The 20,565-nt window shown below is 41.7% G+C and overlaps 1 protein-coding gene across 3 annotated transcripts in view; it reads left to right on the top strand.

The window, feature by feature from the left end:
- NCKAP5 (NCK associated protein 5) overlaps positions 1–20,565 on the top strand; it is a 1,015,164-nt gene that overhangs the window by 872,838 nt on the left and 121,761 nt on the right. For 2 of the 3 annotated variants that reach the window (XM_043894066.1, XM_043894067.1), the window contains 4 exons: positions 120–308; positions 5,471–9,228; positions 10,122–10,299; positions 17,633–17,711. In XM_043894066.1, coding sequence (XP_043750001.1) covers positions 120–308; positions 5,471–9,228; positions 10,122–10,299; positions 17,633–17,711 — 4,204 coding nt within the window. The remainder of the gene's footprint in view (positions 1–119; positions 309–5,470; positions 9,229–10,121; positions 10,300–17,632; positions 17,712–20,565) is intronic. The other variant, XM_043894065.1, reaches the window with a different exon arrangement.

Genomic DNA, 20,565 nt, shown 5'->3' on the forward strand with positions numbered 1-20,565 from the left:
GACCCCAAAGTCTGTCTCTAACCGCAGTACTATATTCATTCCTCCCTTGTTATGATGTTGAGTTGGTATTTCTTCTCCCCTAAGCAGAGTCCTAGCTCAGAGCTGTCCTGCTTTTTCAGGGCTGCCAGCTGAACACAAAAGCAGGAACCCCTGCTTTGAAATGCCCTGGCATGGGCATTGCCGTCTCTGGTCACCTCTGCCCTCGAAGCAGCTACAGCAGCAGTGAGCTGTCTCTCTCCAGCACTTGCAGCGAGTACTCCAGCGGCTCCTCCTACACGTGGCGTGATGGAAAGAACCTAAGGAAAAGGGTAAGGCTCCTTCAGGGGCAGCGCAGCATCAGAGGGAACCGGAAAATAAGCCTCTTCTGGTAGGAAGGCGGAAGGTGGGAGGGAGGCCAAGAAGGAAACTACCATTTGCTGAGTCCTGGTTCTTTTACACCTCACAAAACCATAGAGGGAGATATTCTCTTCCCCATTACCCAGAAGGAGAGATTGGCTCTAGAAGGTTAAGTTCCTTGCTAGAAGTCACACACCAGAGAGGAGTGGAATGATGACTTGATCTCAGATGATGGGGACATTATGGGAGGGAGTTTGGGAGAGAAAGACATTTTCCTTCTGTGCTTTGGTGGAACCCACAGAGTTCACAGATTTATATCAACTTGGAACTGGAGCCCTGGCCTAATGGAACTGACCATGCTTTGGACTGACTCAGACATTTTCAATTAGTTTTATAGACATTCTCTATCACTGTGATGCTCAGAGAGACTTGTCGATGTCCAGTGCAAATGAGGCTGAATGAGGCCAAGTCATCCCAGACTGAGCATCCTATGAAAGCTCAAAGAGAAGGTTTTCTTCTGGAGAATAGGGAGAGAGGTGCATTCTCTCAGAATAAATGACCAAAAGTTTTGGAAGTCTCATTAGCTTTGTGGAAATTTACTGCTCAAAAATAGCAATGTAATATATTGACCTCCTCTATTCAATGCAATAGCCTCATAAAACTCTAATTGGCTATAAATTGAAGGAGGTACAGTAGAGAGAGAAAATGCTATGGTAGATTTCAAGCACCATAGCTTCAGTGAAAGTCTCCACATTGATGCCAGGAGTTTCTTTACCAGATTGTTAAATAACTCCTGTGACTGGAATGACTTGCATCTGCTAAGTGGGCTCACATGACAGATTTCTTCATGATTTGAATAAACATCTTTGCACACCGGTGTAAGTCAAGAATCTGGAATAGCTGTTTTCACAGTTTCCTTATATTAAAGAAAACAAGATTGGCATTGACATACATACAATATTGGTATTATGTATAAAATAGACAACTAATGATAACTTACTCTATAGCACAGGAAATTCTACTCATACTCTATAATGGCCTATATGGGAAAAGAATCTAAAAAAAAGTGGATATATGTATAATATAACATTCACATTGCTGTATACCTGAAAACTAGCAGAACCTTGTAAAGCAACTATACTCCAATAAAAACTAATTTAAAAGAAAAAGAAAAGTAAAGAGTACAGGAATGTGGAAGCCCTGAATCTGAATATTTGGAAGTCAGTTTTCTATCATCTGTATAAATTTAGTTTATAATGTCAGAAGTGTAAAAAGCCAGGGAACTTCTATAACTGTCAGAAAATTCAAGTGAGGGAGGACATTTGTCATACTCCGAACAAGAACTGAGAAAAATATTTCAAGCTTGGATTTAGAGTTTATTCCCTTGGACTCAGACTTAACAATGCAAAGTGCAGAGCCTGGGGTGTTATCAAAACTGTTCTTTCAAGATGTTCGGAGTTCTGAGTAATGACTGCTAGGGACCTGGCTTTTAGCAGACTGGGGAGATGGTCGGGAGGATGTTCCCTCTATCTCTGAATATTGCTGGCTCTCAGGGCCCCTCACTCAGCACTTTTCATTCATAGCTATTCCTCTCTCCCTCTCAGCCTTTCTTCTTTTTTTTTTTTCTTTTGGCTAAAATTTTTCCAGTTAGAACAAACCTTGATCTTTTGGAGACATCTCTTCCCTGAAAGAGGAGGAATAAGGTTCTTAAGACACTTCTTAAATACCCCGGTAGACATCATTTGGAAATTTAACAGTGTCCCAACTCACAATGGCCATGGAGTACCAGCCTGCCTGTCACATTCCCCAGAGAAAAGTCTTCATTCTCAGGGACCCAGCAAACTGACCCAGTCCTATTAAAACATTTTAAATGGCATTATTTAAGAAACTTAAGTTCATACCATGTACCTAGTACTCATTTAGTATTAATTGGCATAATAAACTCATACAATATAAATTTGAACATGAATATTAGCTTATATAATAATAAGTATATGACCATTGGCTCTTTGGTAGTTTATAAGTATTTTATTTTTAATATTGTTTTGTGTGGAAACAGAAAGGCAGAAATGAAACCTTCATGAAGTGCACTAACCTGCCCTTCATGGAGGAAAATGGCTCCAGTTACTGAGTAATTACCATGTGTCAGCTTTGTTAGCACTTCATAAGCACTAGCTCGTTTAATGATCGTCATAACTTATTACTTAGGTTTTCTTATTTCCCCCCTTTCACAGAGAAATAACCTGAGGTCCTGAGAAATTACACATCTATTTCAATGTCTCATAGCCAGTAAGTAGAACTGAGCAGTTGGCTCCAGAACCTCAACTATTCTGCTAGACCTTGAATTAGTCTAAAACTTGGAAGCGTCCCAGGTGTTTGGCTGGATTTGTTCCCGTAAGACCAAGAATGTCCTTTAATAAAACAAGAACAAAAAAAGAATGTGTGAAACAGTTATCTATTCAAGGAATAGAAAAGAACTTTGGACATTAAACCCAGGCTCCTACCTTAGCAGCAGCATCATTCAGCCACTACCCTCCTTCTAGAGCAACTCTTTTCTGACTTTCCTGCAAAGAATGAGGAGCTCTACCCCACCACCTCCCCAACAGGAGATCTGTGCTTCTCTTTCTCAGGTTTCAGGATTGTCTCCAGCTTTTCCCAAGTTATTGAGTACCATAACCTTCTGTGCAAAACAGATTGAGGAATGTGGCTAATCTCACAGGGTGGGGAGCCTGGGCCCTGGGAGCTTTGCAGCTGCTGGCCCTGGGGATGAATCATATCAGAGCGTGGGCAGGCTGAGGGGCAGGAAGGAAGTGGGTGGGCTGACGCAGAGCGCATCTTCTATGGCTTGAACAAATCTGCCCCTTTCAAGCTGTGATGGAGTACTTCTATCTGGCTTCTCTTCTTTATTGTGAATGTGACATCAGAATCATGGAAATTCTTAGAAACCCAAGCTGTGGCAGTCTACTCACTGGTCAGTCTATAATACCCACTAAAGGGATTTTTTTTCTGCTTTCCAAAGAAGTTTTTAACAGCACAGAAGAGGAGGAGAAGGAGGGGGGAAGGAAAGCATCATCAAAATAGATCTCTCCACAGCAACTTCTGACCCTGGAGAATTTTCCAAACAGAATATATAATTTGACTTCAAATTAAATATACATATAACAAATAGAAAAAAAAATAAGACATGTTGATAGCAAAGGTCAGTTTTATGAAAACAAACAAAAAAAAGTCTTCAGTGTAAGCAAATGCAAGCAAATGCTCACGGCTTAGTAAAAATCTGAAATTCCAAAGTAAGTTTGTGACATTGAGTTGACGTCCGCTTATGAGCATATGCGTGAGCGTTCAGGGTCCCAGGATAGCAGGACAGCTAGTGGGGAGGCCAACGGGAGCTGTAACTCTTAGCCAAGATTGGTACTGAGAACATGTATCAGATTCATTCATAGACATTCTTCAGCATTAATTATACAGCCTTTAAAAAAAAAGTCATTAGTTCTGAGCCTCCTAATTTCCCTGAGTGCTCGTTTGTGATTAAACTCTGCAACTTTCATTCAGAAGAGGGCTGTTGGAGTAACCTGTGGTCTCTATTATGACTTTGACTAATACAGAGGGGAGAACAGAGGCTAAGCCTGACTCTAGCAGTATCACTTCAAGATTAATGTGCAGTCTTTAGAGCCAGACAGCCTGGTTCAGATCCCCATGCAGCCACTTCAGAACTGAGTCATAGAAAGTGCCCAGGAAACCAGAGTTGAAACTCTTGCGCTAGCTCTTCCTTGACTGTATGATCTCCAAAGGACAGATTTTGCTAAATCTCAGTTTCCTTCCTCTTAAAATAGGACTGATATTGTCTGCTTCATGGTCTTGTTCTGAAAATTAAGTCAAAGCACTGGGTCAGTGGCTGGTACACAGCAGAAGCTCGGTCAGCATGAGTTTCCTCCTCTGCCTTTCTGTTTCTTGTTAGCAGTGTTTTGATAAATGTGAATGTCTGAGGAGAATGCCATGTTTTTTCTATGTCATTTCTTGGTCACTTCTCCAGAACTAACACTGGTATTTGGAGAAATATGAAGAACAGGAAATTGACCTTTCAAAGTTAGTAGGTCAATCACTGCTATGGGTTCTAACAGCAAATGGCCAGCTGCTCTATGTGTATAAATATTTCACAGATATTCACTGCCTATCAAAATAAAGTCTTGAGGCCACATGACATTCTAGCTTTCAGTTGTTAGAATGGAAGGGACTATAAGGCCTGGACCAACTCACTTTTCCTCTTACCCTCTTCACCTCCCATAAACGCTGCACAGTGAGCCTTCTGATTATTCCCTACGTGTCCCAAAGCATGCTTTTCCAATTAAGGTCTTTGCCATCCATTTCTTCTACCTGGAAATCATTTCCTCTGGTTGAAAAAAAATTTAGTTTTAAAAATTTATGTATTATTTTTGGCTGTTCTGGGTCTGCACTGTGGCACACCAGCTTCTCACTGTGGTGCTTCTCTTGTTGCAGAGCACAGGCCCTAGGTGCAAAGCCTTCAGTGGTTGCAGCACACGGGCTCAGCTGCTCCACAGCATGGGGGATCTTCCCGAACCAGGGATCGAACCTGTGTCCCTTGCCTTGGGAGGCAGATTGCTATCCACTGCACCACCAGGGAAGTCCTCCTCTACTTTTCAACTAAGGCAAACTTATCCATCTTTCTAGGACTAAGTTGTTATAAATCAAAGGAAGGAAGGGAAGAAGGAAGGAGAAGAAAAGAAAGGATCTCTCTTAGATGCTTTTTGTGGTTTTTCAAATACATATGTGGTCTCCCTCCTCTGAAACTCTGGAGTACCTACTAGTTTTCTATGTCTCATTTGCTCCCTTGACTTACAGTACTTGAGCCCAACTCCTCCTGGGTCACCTGCTCCTTGAAGGCAGGGTCCTTATCTTGTACGTATCTATATCATGCACCCCTTAATTCAGGAGCTGGCAAAGTAGAGTTTTGCTACATAATAAACTAGTTTGCATTAACTAATGAATAAATACATTTATATGTGAATATTTATCAACCACTAGGATGAACTAAGTTTAATGATGGCCTTTTCCTTCTATAAACTGGTGATCCACAGGGCTCAATCATGTCTAATATCTCCTCTTTTATTCCCAGCAGTCATCACAAAATTGGGACAAAAGGTTAAGTATCGACTCTTCGCTCCCGAGTGGCTTTGCTAGTCCTACAGATGAACTACCTCCGACTCGCATCAAGGAAAGCCACATTTTGGAAGGACTAAGAAAGCTCCAGAAGCGCAAAGTGTTACTTGAACCCCCATCAGTGATAACCAAATGGGGTTATAAAGATTGCATGAACTCCAATGAAGGAATCTATTCTCCAGGAATTAAAAGTAGCAGCCTGAAGGAATATCCACCCTGCAAACCCACAGACACAGGGAGCCCCTGCACGGATCCCCACAAGGCGTTTGTTTATGACATGGATTCTCACGACGAGGCTGATGAGGACGCTTCCTCCTTAGCCTCGGTCCAAGTGGTTCCAAACCAGGGCTGCAGGCTACACAGTTGTAAATTAACCCACAGTGTCTCTGACAGCCTCTTTGGCTGGGAGCTGAATGGCAAACACTGTTCAGAGGTCACTTCCTCAGTCTACTCCAGGGAGAGGCCTGAGAAGCTGACCGGCTGTGCCAGCAACTGTCCCTTGGAGCAGAAGCTGTGCCCAGGCGTGCAGGGGCCTCGGGTACAGAGAGAGAAGGTCTCACCCAGCCAGGGCTGCCAGGCGCTCAGTCTCCAGCCCTCAGAGGCCGATGACGCGGAGACCCTGGATGAGCTGCACATCGAGAGCAGTGATGAGAAAAGCCCCTCAGATGCGTCTGCAGCCGCGGACACCGACCGGTCCATGGAGAGCCTGGACATCCTCACGGGGTTTGAAAAGTCTTCACGTGGGTCTCCTGAGGAGGAAGAAAACCAAGCACCCGTCCATTTAGAGAGCAGGCCAAAGACGTTCAGTTTCATTAAGCAGCAGAGGGTTGTAAAACGGACTTCCTCGGAAGAATGTATTACTGTGATATTTGATGCAGAAGACGGCGAGCCCATTGAGCTCAGCTCTCACCAGACTGGCCTTGTTACTGTGACCAGAAAGGAGATTTCCATCCGTCAGGCCCCTGCTGGGCCCCAGATGGAACATGCTGAACTTTCACCTCAGGGAATTGCTCATTTACAGCCAGGGGCTGCGGCTAGAGACTACCCTTTTTTAAAGAGGTCTGAAGAGGAGACTGAAAGAAACATTCCACAGGGTGAGGTAGATGATACAGCCATGGCACCTGCTGTGTCTTTCCACCCCAGGACAGTGACGCAAAATACTCAAAGACGGGCCAAACCGACACATGTCACATCATGCCAGAGTCATTCTAGGTCATCTGTGGGCACAGGCATCTGTCAGAAGAAAAGTCTGACAAAAATACCTACCAGAGGCAAGCCTTCACCTCAGAAATCAAAAGTAAGGGAGCCTGAAGCCTCCCTTGTGATGCCCTCAACTGGCCCAGTGACTCTTGAGAAATCACCAGCTCCAGGGAAACTCTCACAGTTCAAAAAGACTGAAGGTCCAGCTCCCCTTTTTGACTTGCAGCCAGATTCACACATTCCAAAACCCCCCACCCAGCTTCCTCACGGCTCCAAGATGTCCAGCAGAAGGGATTGGATCCAGAGCTCCAAGAGTCAGATTCTAGCATCACAGTTGCTGTCCAGGCCCCCCACTGAGCGGAGTGACGATGGAGAGCCCCCCACGAGGGATAAACACTGTGACCCAGGGCCAGAGCCTGGGGTGAAATCACCCTCCCCACCACCCCCTCCAGGCAGGTCGGTCTCCCTACTCATCAGGCCCAGTTATGACTTTTTGCCGCCACCTTCATCTGCCAAATCCGAAAGCAGGGTGCCCAACGAGACAGCAAGAGTGGTATTGAAATCGCCCCCTCTGAAAGGATCCTCTGCTCCTGCTATTTATTTTAACCAGACCCTGACAGATGTGCAGGGGAAGAAACCATCTGTGGCCTTCAAAAAGCCTGTCTTCACTCCCTCACCACCCTCAGCAGAAACAGCAATCCTGATGAGATGCCCTGCTCACAGCCCCTCCAGCTCATTTGCTGTGATGGTCCCGGAGCCCCCAAAAGTCTCTTCAAAGAGAAATACCCCCAGAGCCCCACCTCACCAAGCACGTGGGACCACACAGAACCACACAGGGTTACAGACTCCCAAGAACTGTGCTTCCCCCCGTGAGCCACTGGAAATACCGTCCTCCAAAGGTATACCTCCAGGGAGAAAAGAACAGTTGAATGGCAATGTCTCTGCATCCTCCACGCCTTCCTTCTTAGGGGTAAATGAGTCACCATCATCTCAGGTTAACAGTCCCTTATCATCATCATCCTCCAAAAGCCATAACCCCATGCATGGGTGTCAGAACCTTCATGAGAGAGGACTGAAAACTCGCCTCCCAGTTGGGCTCAAAGTTTTCATGAAGTCTCCCCAGTTGCTCAGGAAAAGTTCCACAGTGCCAGGGAAACATGAAAAAGACAGTCTAAATGAAGCCTCGAAAACCTCCGTGGCTGTGAGCAAGGCTAAGCCAGGGGCCTCCAGAAATCCAGCCAGCCTTGAGGCCACAGGAGGGGAAAGAAATGCTTCTCCAGTGGGTTTACCGGCGCAGGAGAGTTTGGCCGAAGGGCTTCCCCTGGAAAGAGCAATGCCAGAGTCGCTGGAAAATAGCATGCCTGGGGCTGATAGAAAAGATGGAGTAGAAAACAGGTCTGTGAAAAGATCCCTGTCCTCCAGCAAACCACACCTGAAACCAGCTCTAGGCATGAATGGAGCCAAAGCCCGCAGCCAGAGTTTCAGTGCTCACTCAGGGGAAAAGCCCCCCACGCCCCCCACAGAAGGGCTGGGCAAAGTCCGGACTCAGATTATTACCAACACCGCTGAGAGAGGCAATTCCCTTACCCGGCAGAGCTCCTCCACCGAAGGCTCCCCCAGCAAGACTGCGTCTGGCCCTGTGTCTGATGGGCTCCCCAGCTCTGGGCGGCCCCTGGGACATTCTTCCCCTAGGCAGGGTTCCTTGGGGAGCACAGGCAGCTCCAGCAGCCAGCACGGGAGCCCAAGCAAGTTGCCTTTGAGGATCCCTCCAAAATCCGAAGAGCCCCTCACCCCAGCTGGAACAGAAGAGCAGCAGGCCTACGCCCAGGGAGAAGGCCCCAGGGCGACTGTACCTGAGGGGCCAGGCAGTGACCACTGCAGGTGCCCACTCACCCCAGCAGATAGCTCAGGAGGCCCACAGAGTCTGGGGAGAACACCACATCCCAGTAATTTCACAGCAAGCAGGACCTCCAAGCTAGAAACTTCTGGAAGGTATCCAGACGCTTCTGCAACCAGGGCCGGTGTCGTAAGCCCAGAAGCCCCCCTCTCACCCACAATTGAAGAAAAGGTCATGTTGTGCATTCAGGAAAATGTGGAAAAGGGCCAAGTGCAAACAAAGTCCACCTCTGTGGAAGTGAAGCCGAAGCCGGGGCCTTCTTTTGCCAGCTGGTTCGGTTTTCGGAGGAGCAGACTCCCGGCTCTCAGTAGCAGGAAGATGGATGTCTCCAAAACCAAAGCAGAAAAGAAAGATGCAAAAGGTTTAGGGTTTGGAAACAAACAGCTGAAATCAGAGAGAAAGAAAGAGAAAAAGAAGCCTGAGCTACAGTGTGAGATGGAAGATGAACTTCACAGGGACATCGAGTTGGCAGAGGGTCCAGACAGTGGTTTGCAAAACAGAAATAACCTGAAAACACTGCCAGACATTTATGACCAAGTGAAGTTTGAATCAAGAAATAGACCCAGCCCTGTTCCATGTTCAGCGAAAGATACCTTTATGACAGAACTTCTGAACAGGTAGTGTATTGGCAAAGAGAGTGAGAGCGCGGCAGTGTGTAGAGCAGTGCTGGACCCCACCCCACCCCCCGCCCAGGAGCGCTTTTTGTCTCCTGCATATTGAATACCAGTCAAGCATGTTTTTCATACAAGCAGGAAGGCATCATAGCAATCTTTTATGCATTAGCCAGAATTTAAACAATGGAATAAAAGTTAGCAATAAAATGATAATTTAGTCCATGTTACTCTGTTAACCAAACCAATGGTCTCTGAAATTAAAGAACGGTAAATTTTTATCAAGGTTGATAGAAATTCAACCTACACTAGAAATCATGAATGGATCCACATGGCATGAAATGGAAGAAAATTACACATACATTTTAAAGGATGCTGATCTCACTTATTGTACCAAGCAAACTTATACTTAAAACTTTCCAGAGATAATTACATATTCTGCTGATCTTAAGCCAGAAATATATTTAGCCATTCTCCCCCAATCTCCACTCTCATCCAGGGTGCCACGTGTATATGTATATCTGAATTGCTCTGCTATGCACCTGAAAATATGACAACATTGTTAATCAGCGATACACCAATATAAAATGAATTAAAGTGGAGAAAAAAAGAAATATATTTAGCAATCCCTCCTCACAGGTTTTTATTTTATGCCCCACCTCATCTCACAAGCAATCATGAAAAATAAAAACAAATTATTGTTTTATCAAATCCAAATTGACACACTGCTGGAATAGCAGATGCAGATTTGACCAAGGCCAGTGAGACACACTTATCACTCAAAGGTTTAAAGATAAAGAGATATATGGAGGTTCCTTTAAACATGAAAGGATTGGGATAAGTAGAGGGATTGAAGAAGAGCAATGTAATTGATCAGAGGAATCACTTTCCACCTGCAGAGTTGATAAGAAAGCAGCTCAACAGACAGAAAGTGGATCAAATAATGTCTCCTGTAGAAGTGTGTTAAAGGGCAGCTCCCAGCGCTCCTGTCTCACCAGCGGCTCTCTCAGCACTCAAGGAAACAACAAGAAAAACATCAAAACCAAAGCAGATATGGAAATACCAAAAGGCTCCCTGGTAAGTACTTCCCCATCCTGGTTATGAAGTGTTAGGTCCCTATATGGGCTAGTTGGGTTCTGTCTACTTTTTACTGATGAAAATACAGGCAAGAGATGACCAGGAAAGGGAAAGTTAAAGCCAAAGAGGAGAGAAGTCATGAAGACACTGTTACTGAGTGACGGCAGCTGGATTGGAAGGGTCCCAGCTCCCTCCGCCTTTCGTAGCTCTTCTTTTGTAGGAGAGCTGCTGCTTCTGTAGCTCGCTTTTCAGAACCTTGGTGTGACCACAGTGCAGGCAGTGATGCTGTGGGTGTTCACCTTCACGTTGTACCTTTGTGCTGGGAATTCATTATGGTGATTAGTTCCATCATTTCCAGCAATGCAGAAGGGAATGAAAATGATTAGAAAAAATAAAAATGCAAAACAATTTAAGAGAATATTGGCTATTTTGATGGTTTGATTTAAGCAATTCCCCTTTTTTCCTCAAGTAGTATATACTGATTAATCCTACCTAAGATAGAAGGAGTTAAGTTTCAAGGTATCATTTTTGGAACTTGACTCCCTATCACTTTGTTTTTTAATTATGAGGTTCAGAATCAGGGGTAATTTCCTTTTAAAAAATGAATAAAAGGTGGTTTCCCAGGATATGCTAGTTTCACATATTTTTGTTTTAAAATTATCTTAAATTGAACTTCCTCTCCTTACAGTCTTTCTGTTCTTGTATCATTGATCTTGTGATATTCATTGTTTCTTTATGTAAACTTTAACTCAAACAAAACAAAAATCTCTTTTCAGAATTACCGTTCCCAAATATTTGTGTACTCATAATAAAAGATTATAAAATATACTATGTACTACCCTTTTTCTTTCCTTTTTCAGGAAAACCTGAAAAATGAAGGAATTAGTCATGTTTTTCTGGAGTGGTTCAAGGATAGAGGAGATTTTAGTAGTAATCATGATTGGCATTATTATTAATTATTAGTTAATAATAATTAAACTCTAGGGTTCCTTAAAGTTTCACTTTAATTTGAAACAAATGTACACTTAAATGCTTTTTTTTTTTCAAACAGCTCTTTACTCTTAAAAGCTATAAGGTCTTTTTTTTGTTGTTTTTCAGACTCTGAAATCGTATGCAGGCTATGTTCTTTGCAAAAGTTTTTTTTTTTCTTTCTCCTTATTCTTGCTCTTGGCTTCCATGAGATCACCCTTTCTTGAAAACGTAGATTTCCCTTGCATTATAAAATCTCAAATTATAAGTGTATCTAAGGCTGCCCTTGTAGTGTCACTGAAAGGAAGAAAGAGAATGAACGTGTGGAAATGTGCAATATGCTGGAAATTCAATCCAGCTGATCTAAAACTTTGATAGCCTGGCAGAGCCCCTTATCAGAGGCACTCAGTTTAACTATGCCCCATTTAAGATGGTTCTGACAGCTTGGGGTATATCGTCACTGTACAAAAATACCAAAAAGGGAAAAAAAAAAAACACAAAACTCTGTTTAGCTTTTACAATTTCATTTTTACTTACCTATTACTTCCTAATGCGAAAGTAATTTGCCTTGCTTTTCTTCTCTCATTTGCAGTCTTTTACAATGTAGTAACCAGTTTCATTTCATCTTCCCAGAATATCTGCAAGAAACACTCATTGTTCTTGGAGAGCAACCACTCCAAGTATACATAATCCATCAGTTGTTAGTCAGTTAGTCATGTCTGATTCTTTACGACCCCATGGACTGTAGTCCTCCAGGTTCCTCTGTCTGTGGAATTTTTCAGGCAAGAATACTGGAGTGGGTGGCCATTCCCTTCTTCAGGGGATCTTCTCGACCCAGGGATTGAACCTGGGTCTCAAAGGATAATTTTCTAGTTAGCTGCAAGAGGAAATTAACTCATGCTGGGAAGCTTTCAATATAGAGAAATATTATTAACCTAGATAGTTGACACACTAGTCATTTTTTCAGATGTAAAATGCAATTTTTTTCATCTCTGTGATCATCAACATGGATTGGACTAAAAGTACTAATTCCAGAAAGGACAATGGCCATAATCCCTTTTGGGACTATTAAAAGAATAGCAGTGAAATTCATTATATGTTATCAGCCTATATAGAAAGGAAATTAGATGCAAAATAAGGTACATTCTAATACCAGAGCACACTGATGTGAATGCTCATTAACCTTTTATTTTTTTTTATTTTTTTTTTCATTAACCTTTTAAAATCAAGAGTTTAAGGGAATTTTCCTTTACTAGGGCTCAAGGTAAATTTGCTATCTGCTTCTTGTGTTGCAAGTGTGTTATAAAAATTTCTTCTCACAGTAGTTATTTTGGGTGAACACAATAGCTGCACATAATGCATTACATAGCATACTTTTTCCCTGAATAAAATCACTCTGCAAACATCATACCAAGAACTCCCCTGGAGTTCCAGTGGTTAGGACTCTGTACTTCCACTGCTGAGGGTATGGGTTCAATCCCTGGTCAGGAATTAAGATTCTGAACAATGTGAGATGCAGTCAAAAAAAAATTTTTTTATGCCATAATGTACCATCATCCTTGCCCTTTACAAACTAAGACTATTTGTAGTCATGAGAGCCCTAAGGCTTTTTCATTATTTTAATCTGTGTCTGTATGTTCAGTCGCTCAGTTGTAAATGACTCTTTGCAACCCCATGGATGTTAGCCCACAAGGCTCCTCTAGCCATGATATTTTCCAGGCAAGAATACTGGAGTGGCTTGCCATTTCCTTCTCCAGAGGATCTTCTTGACCCAGGGATCAAACCTGAGTATCTTGTGCTGCCAATCCACATTGGCCAGCAGGTTCTTTACCACTGCTCCACCTGGGACGCCTTTATTTTAATCTATGATAATAAAATTGAAAAGTTATTTCTGTAATATAACAAGTCCCTGTATGTAGCACACGTCTACTTAATTCATTGGTGACTGCATATCCATTTTCAAGATTGCTAGATGCTTTCTAAAATATGTGTAAAAATCCCATTAACACTTTACCGAATTAAATTTTTTTCTGTTTTCAGAGCCTTAATTAAAGGCTTATGTCCCCATTTGTGCCATGATTTACAGCCCACTTAGCTCTAATTTTTGTGTAATTTTGACAAGGGCCATATTACTTTGTATTTTTACTTAAATTATGCAAAATCATTATAAGAGGGGGAAAAAAGCATCCCCAGAAAAGATTGCATCAGTATTAAGTAAATAAGTCAGAAATAAATGCACTCTCCTTTCTATAGGTTGTAGATCCTTCCTTTCTATGAATTTAGATAATTTTCTGAAATGAGAAGTCTCAAAGGAACAGATCCTATTTAACTGTCACTGGACAAAATAAAAATCACTAACAAAATTAACAAGATCATATACCTGGTAAGAGAAGGCTATTTTAATATGGGTATTTTAATTTAAATTATGAGTATTCTCTTCACCTAGTGTCATATAGGCTGAAAAAAAATCACATATGCTAATAATAAAGTATCAAATTCAATCCCATTAAAGTTGTGGTGATGAAGTAGTGTAAAATGTATAATAATTACACAAATTGTTATCATCTTTTTAAGTTCTGCAAAATTTTATAATTTCAACATCTTTAATTGAACACTTCTGTTCTAAATACTATTTGGATGCTAATAAGAAGCATGCCTGTTTTACCCTCTTCCTGCAAAGCGTTCTAAATGACTGACTTTTCTAAAGGTAATGCCTTCCAGGAGTTTTCCCTCCAAAGATCTCTTTTCTCGTCTCACAGAGGTTCATTATGTTCTTTTCCTTTTCAGTGAGCTTTAACATCAGAATGTTGTTTTTTGGGAAAGCAATTCATGTTAGGATGATTCAAAGAAGAAACATACACAGAATTCTAAATGAAGGATGTCCCCAAATACTAGGTTTTATTCTGCAATTATGGAGATATTTGTCAGCAGTGAATTATGTAACTCATTCCTCCCAGCCTCTTCTAATGGGAGAGGTTAATAGAATATAATGGGCACAGTGACATTTAGTAGTTACTTGTTAGAAACTGCTATTTTTTTTTAGAAACTGGTATTTAGTAAGCTCTTGACTACAACAGCAGAGCTCAAAAGATGGGCAAGAGTTGAAGGTACACGCACCATTAGAAGATGCCCAGAGTACTGACAGCAAACTGAAACCAAATTAGCCCACATTTGGGACTTCCCTGCTGGTCCAGTGGCTAAGACTTGGTGCTTCCAATGCAGGGGGTATGGATTCTCTCCCTGGTTGGGAAACTGAGATCCTGCATGCCCCATAAGTGTGGCCAAAAGAAAAAAGCCCACACTTGTTGTCCATGAATCACTTGCCATTAATACTTCTTACCAAGTGGGACATTACTGATGCTGATTTGTATCTGTTTCTGGTGGAGCAATGGCTGAAGAAATTCTAAATCTCTAAACACCATTGTTTGCTGAATCAAACCTTTTGGTTTTGTGACCATTCCCATCTGTGAAGTGCTTGGCCACGTGAAGAATTCACTTTGACAAATTCTTCTTCTTAAGCTGGCAGCCCTTTGCCCCCTGGAAGTTCCCCAACCTTTTGCCAACATCCAGCCCCTGTGTGATCAAGAGTGAAAATTAATTTTAATTTCAGCCTATGAAAAATATAATTAGCAAGGGGAATCTGCTGCCAAAATAAATTATGCCCCTCATTTCCATAGGCAAATGGGTTTTTTTAATTACTCACCACTTTGCATTGAAATCTATTTGTATGGATAATTAGAGCTGACAAGTGTGCCATTCTAAGACACTACCCTATATTCCATTCCTTTGTTGATTCTTCATCCATCCCCTTCCAATTCAAAATTTCCCCTCATGGGTCATCTGCTCCTCATGGATCATTAGCCCAGAGGAGCTGAAGGACTAGGGGCCTGTCTACAAGCCCAGGTCCTCTGATAAATACCCAAGAGGCCACATTTAGCATTTGCTGTTAAGCACTTAATTCCCTAGAAAAGTTCTGACAGGAGCTAACAGGTAGGACCTCAAGATGGTTTTATTTTTCTTCTTAAATATGATACTTGAACAGAGGTGGTAGTGAAGTTCCACAGAAGACATTGGGAAGAGAAACGGGGCACTTACACACACACAGAAAATTTTTTTGCTACTCTTAAATGAAAATATGGTTTTTGTGTATTTGGAATACTGCCTACCTAATTGCTAGACGCTAAGAAAGATACAGTAGTTCTTGGGAAGGTCTGGAAAGGGTGAGTGTGACCATATGGTACACTCTGAAAAATTTAAATTACAGTGATGAATAGGGGTCAAGAGTGCCCATTCTTAAAGCTGAAATTCTTTTATAACCTTAAAGAGATCACCAACCCTCTCTAAGCCTCTGTTGCTTTATCTCCCAAGATGGTAACTTTATTCTAATTGTTGGATTCTTTTGTTCAGTATTTCACAGACTGATGGAGATGTTGGTTCGCCCACCTTGCAGCACCCCATTCAAGTTTAAAATCAGTTGGTTTAGAAAAGCCCAAAGGAAATACTGTTTTACATAACAGGTGTGGGAGAATATGGAGCATCCTGTCATAAGTGTTGGAATGGGATGAAAATATAAATAGACTTCCTTGATATTTCTATAAATGAGGATAGAAAGTTCCTGTTGAATTCTTAATGGAAACGAAGGTGTTTGGATCTCCCTCCTTTTGGGTTTCTTGGCAGCCTCATTACAAGAGGTCACTGAGCTAGGTGAACTTTGGAAGGCAAATAAGTAACATCATCTTGATGATGCTCACAGAGATGTTCCTCTCTGCTTTCCGTAACTACTAGAAACAGAGCTGGTTGATCGTGCTCTTCTTCCCTTATTCCCTAACTCCCTTCCTCCGGATGTGCTAACAGAACAGTGCCAACTGCAGACAGTTGATGGGGAGAGAAAGAGATGAAGCCTGGCCTCTGGATACTCAGCCCTTAGTACACGCTTCTTGTGAGGGTCCAGATAGCCATTGACTAACCCCCTTGAGTGTGCCATCTTCTAGCTGTTAGTATGTATGGATCATGCACCAGTTACTTTTGTTATTGGAACCATAGTCATGAAATGTAAATAATTGGTCTTATTCCATTAATTATGAAAAGAGGGTAAAAAGTGGAAATCTAAGTCTAGCTCAAGGTCAGTTTACAAGTATATAACTTTCTATATTGTAAGTATAAAATAATGGTTTCTCAGCCTTCAACTCGAACCCCTGAACAAATTCACTGACAACCTCTAGTGTACCCCCACTGCATTCATCACACAGTTCGCATTACTATCACTGGGTGGCTGGAATGCACTTTCAAAGAGATATTCAGGATCGTTCTGCCAAGGACCACAGCTATCTTGACCTTTTGGCCAAGTCTACACTGACAGTGTTCAGTGGAGATTTGAGAATAACAAAATTTCACCAAATGAACACAAATCTGAGACCAGATTTGCTGTGTTTGAATCCGGGTTTCACCACCTGGACAACTGCTTATCTTTTCTATTTCTTCAGGGCCCTTATCTCCAGAATGGAGCTAACAATAGCGCTTAACCTCTTAGCATTGTGAGGGATGTGAGAGCATAGGTGTGAGGCGCTTAAACAGCTCCTGATGCGTAGGAGTTAAGCGTTGGCTGTTTTTATTACTGCTGCTACTAGACTGGGAAGTACGGGATATGAGTTTTAAGTTTCAGTGTTGGCATTTATGGTATCTTTAAAGAAAGTCACTGGATTTCAAAATTCTCATTTGTGAAATACTGTGATTTTATTAGATTCTTGCTCAAGTTCCATTTGGTACTCCTCTGAATATCCCAGCTGAAATACAAGGAGGATGTTTTTGACCTGGAAAAAATCTAAATAAATGTGTCACCATCCTAGTTCACTGAGCACGCATCATAGTCAACTCACATTTCATTCTGGAAAGAGCAACAACAAAATAACATTTTCTTAGAGTTATATTCTAGGAAAAGGTCAAAAGATCTAAGTGTATTTCTTTATTCTCATTAAAATAACTTGTGGGATAGTCACTGTCCCTGGAAGAATTATGCTTCCTTAGACTTTAATTTTTCCTAACAGCTCTGTGTTACTGACTTTTTTAAGTATTTAAAAAAAAAAAAAAACCCTAAAGCTGTTATCTCAAAAATCTTTGCGGAATCAAATACTCTGTAAGAGCTGGTGTTATATTTCTGAAAATATGCTCTTATAATTAAAACTTGTAATAAAGCCAAGCAATAGAGTACGGTAAAATGAAGTGAAGAAAATATATCTGTATATATGTACATATACTCAGACGCATACATACCCACGTTTGTTATAGAATACACCAATATTCTGAAGATTACAAAATCAATTTAATGTAACATGTAAGAACTCACAGTATTTCCTTGTTTCTGCAGATAAGAGAGGCAAATGAACACCTGCAACAGAATGAAGAAGAGACAGTTGCAGATTCTGCATTTCAGAGCCACACCATAGGTAAGAACACGTGTCTCCATACGTCTTTAACTGACATTTTCTACATGCAACCTTATTTCAGAGATGGCATGTTCTTAAAGAACATGTCTTATGCCCACTTCTACCAGGATAGGATTTTAACTTCTGATACATGGTTTTCTTTACCTTCTTAAATATTGGAAACTACCATAAGATAAATGGGTCAAAGCAGAACCTATGAAGAAAACATAGGTGTTTACAAAGGAATGCAATGCAAACTAAAGTGAGACCTTGTCAATATACAATGGAAATGATACTGATGTAAATAATTTCTCTCTGAGGAGAAAATCAACTTTGAATTGATCCAGTTTCTATAATTGTCTCAGGAAGCACTACTATTGGCTTGAAATGTGGAGTAGTAACTTTCTTATATTGAACACTTTTTTTAATTGAACGTTTTACCCAGAGAACTAAATAGACACTGTTGTTGTTGTTTAGTCACTCAGGCATGTCTGACTCTTGGACCCCATGGACTGTAGCCCGCCAGGCTCCTCTGTCCATGGGGTTTTTCCAGCCTAGAATACTAGACTGGGTTGCCATTTCTTTCTCCAGGGGATCTTCCTGACCCAGGGATCAAACCTGAGTCTCCTGCATTGGTAGGTGGATTCGTTACCACTGAACCACCTGGGAAGCCCCAGATTAAGTATTTACAGCTTGCCAAAATCTCCAACTCATTTTCTTTACATTTCTGTTAGAACCCTGATTATAGGTAGTCCTGTCTCAGAGATATATTTGGCTTGTCAGCTCTGTCCTAGAATTTTGCATGAGCCTACATTGAAGGGACTCAGGTTTCTAACACAAAGGGATTTTCCCAGCCTGTTTCCATCAGCCAGGAGGTAACTGGTAATAGAGTAGCTGTCTATGACCGTGATCCTTGTCAGGAAATAGAAGATGTGATAACAGCTCTAGGACACCTTGGACATTTGCAAAATTAATTGTTCTTTGGACTCTAGAAATAGCTGTGAATGTAAGCTTGCTAAATATTTAGTTTTATGCAAAACTTCAAAGCATGAAGAGTCATTTTTTCAAATCACATTTGGGTGTATAGACAGTACTGATTAGCATACTCTGGGGTAGGACAGCCCCACAGATGTCTGGTTTCTGTTATCATCAGTATTCACTGCACCTTCTCCTGTTCTTTCCCTGGAATACCTTTAGCTGCCAACTCACAGCATCTCACCACTCTTAGCTCCATGTTGGTATGTTTTGCAGCTGTTTTTCTAGCTTACCCAGCTATCTTCTCTCAACTATAATTTACAGTTTATCTCAGAGAGTTATTGTACCCCCAAAGTGTAATAAGATTGGCACACCATTGTTATTCTTTTCTGGTGTAGTTGGGAATATAAAAGTCTTAACAACAAAATGAGTGGAATCTGAATATTTTTATTTCAGAAAGACATCCTTTAGTACAGTTGTCAATGTAAAATGCTTAAATTAGTATCAGTTCTGCATAGTTAGCTAATATGCAAGTTAAGTATTATTCAACAATCTTCAAAAATGGCACTATAAAGCCCCACTGACTCATGATTTTTCTATAATGAAGTGTTCTTGGGCTTTTCAGTTCAGTTCAGATGTTCACTCATGTCCGACTCATTGCGACTCCATGAACCACAGCACACCAGGCCTCCCTGTCCATCACCAACTCCCGGAGTCCACCCAAACCCATGTCCATTGAGTTGGTGATGCCATCCAACCATCTCATCCTCTATCGTCCCCTTCTCCTCCTGCACTCAATCTTTCCCAGCATCAGGGTCTTTTCCCAATGAGTCAGCTCTTCACATCAGAAGGCCAAAGTATTGGAGTTTCAGCTTCAACATCAGTTCTTCCAGTGAACACCCAGGACTGATTTCCTTTAAGATGGACTAGTTGGATCTCCTTGCAATCCAGGGGACTCTCAAGAGTCTTCTCCAACACCACAGTTCAAAAGCATCAATTCTTCGGCGCTCAGCTTTCTTTATAGTCCAACTCTCACATCCATACATGACTACTGGAAAAACCATAGCCTTGACTCGACGGACCTTTGTTGACAAAGTAATGTTTTTGCTTTCTAATATGCTGTCTAGGTTAGTCATAACTTTCCTTTCAAATAGTAAGCATCTTTTAATTTCATGGCTGCAGTGATGCATAATCACCATCTGCAGTGATTTTGAAGCCCAGAAAAATTAAGTCAGCCACTGTTTCCACTGCTTCCCCATCTATCTGCCATGAAGTGATGGGACCAGATGCCATGATCTTAGTTTTCTGAATGTTGAGCTTTAAGCCAACTTTTTTCACTCTCCTCTTTCCCTTTCATCAAGAGGCTCTGTAGTTCTTCTTCACTTTCTGCCATAAGGGTGGTGTCATCTGCATATCTGAGGTTATTGATATTTCTCCCGGCAATCTTGATTCCAGCTTGTGCTTCTTCCAGCCCAGCGTTTCTCATGATTTATCCTGCATATAAGTTAAATAAGCAGGGTGACAATATACCGCCTTGACATACTCCTTTTCCTACTTGGAACCAGTCTGTTGTTCCATGTTCAGTTCTAACTGTTGCTTCCTGACCTGCATACAGGTTTCTCAAGAGGCAGATCAGGTGTTCTGGTATTCCCATCTCTTTCAGAATTCTCCACAGTTTACTTAGATCCACACAGTCAAAGGCTTTGGTGTAGTCAATAAAGCAGAAATAGATGTTTTTCTGGAACTCTCTTGCTTTTTCCATGGTCCAGCAGATGTTGGCAATTTGATCTCTGGTTCCTCTGCCTTTTCTAAAACCAACTTGAACATCTGGAAGTTCACGGTTCACATATTGCTGAAGCCTGGCTTGGAGAATTTTAAGCATCACTTTACTAGCGTGTGA

Source organism: Cervus elaphus, chromosome 33, assembly GCF_910594005.1.
Source record: "Cervus elaphus chromosome 33, mCerEla1.1, whole genome shotgun sequence".
NCBI classification, from domain to species: Eukaryota; Metazoa; Chordata; class Mammalia; order Artiodactyla; family Cervidae; genus Cervus; species Cervus elaphus.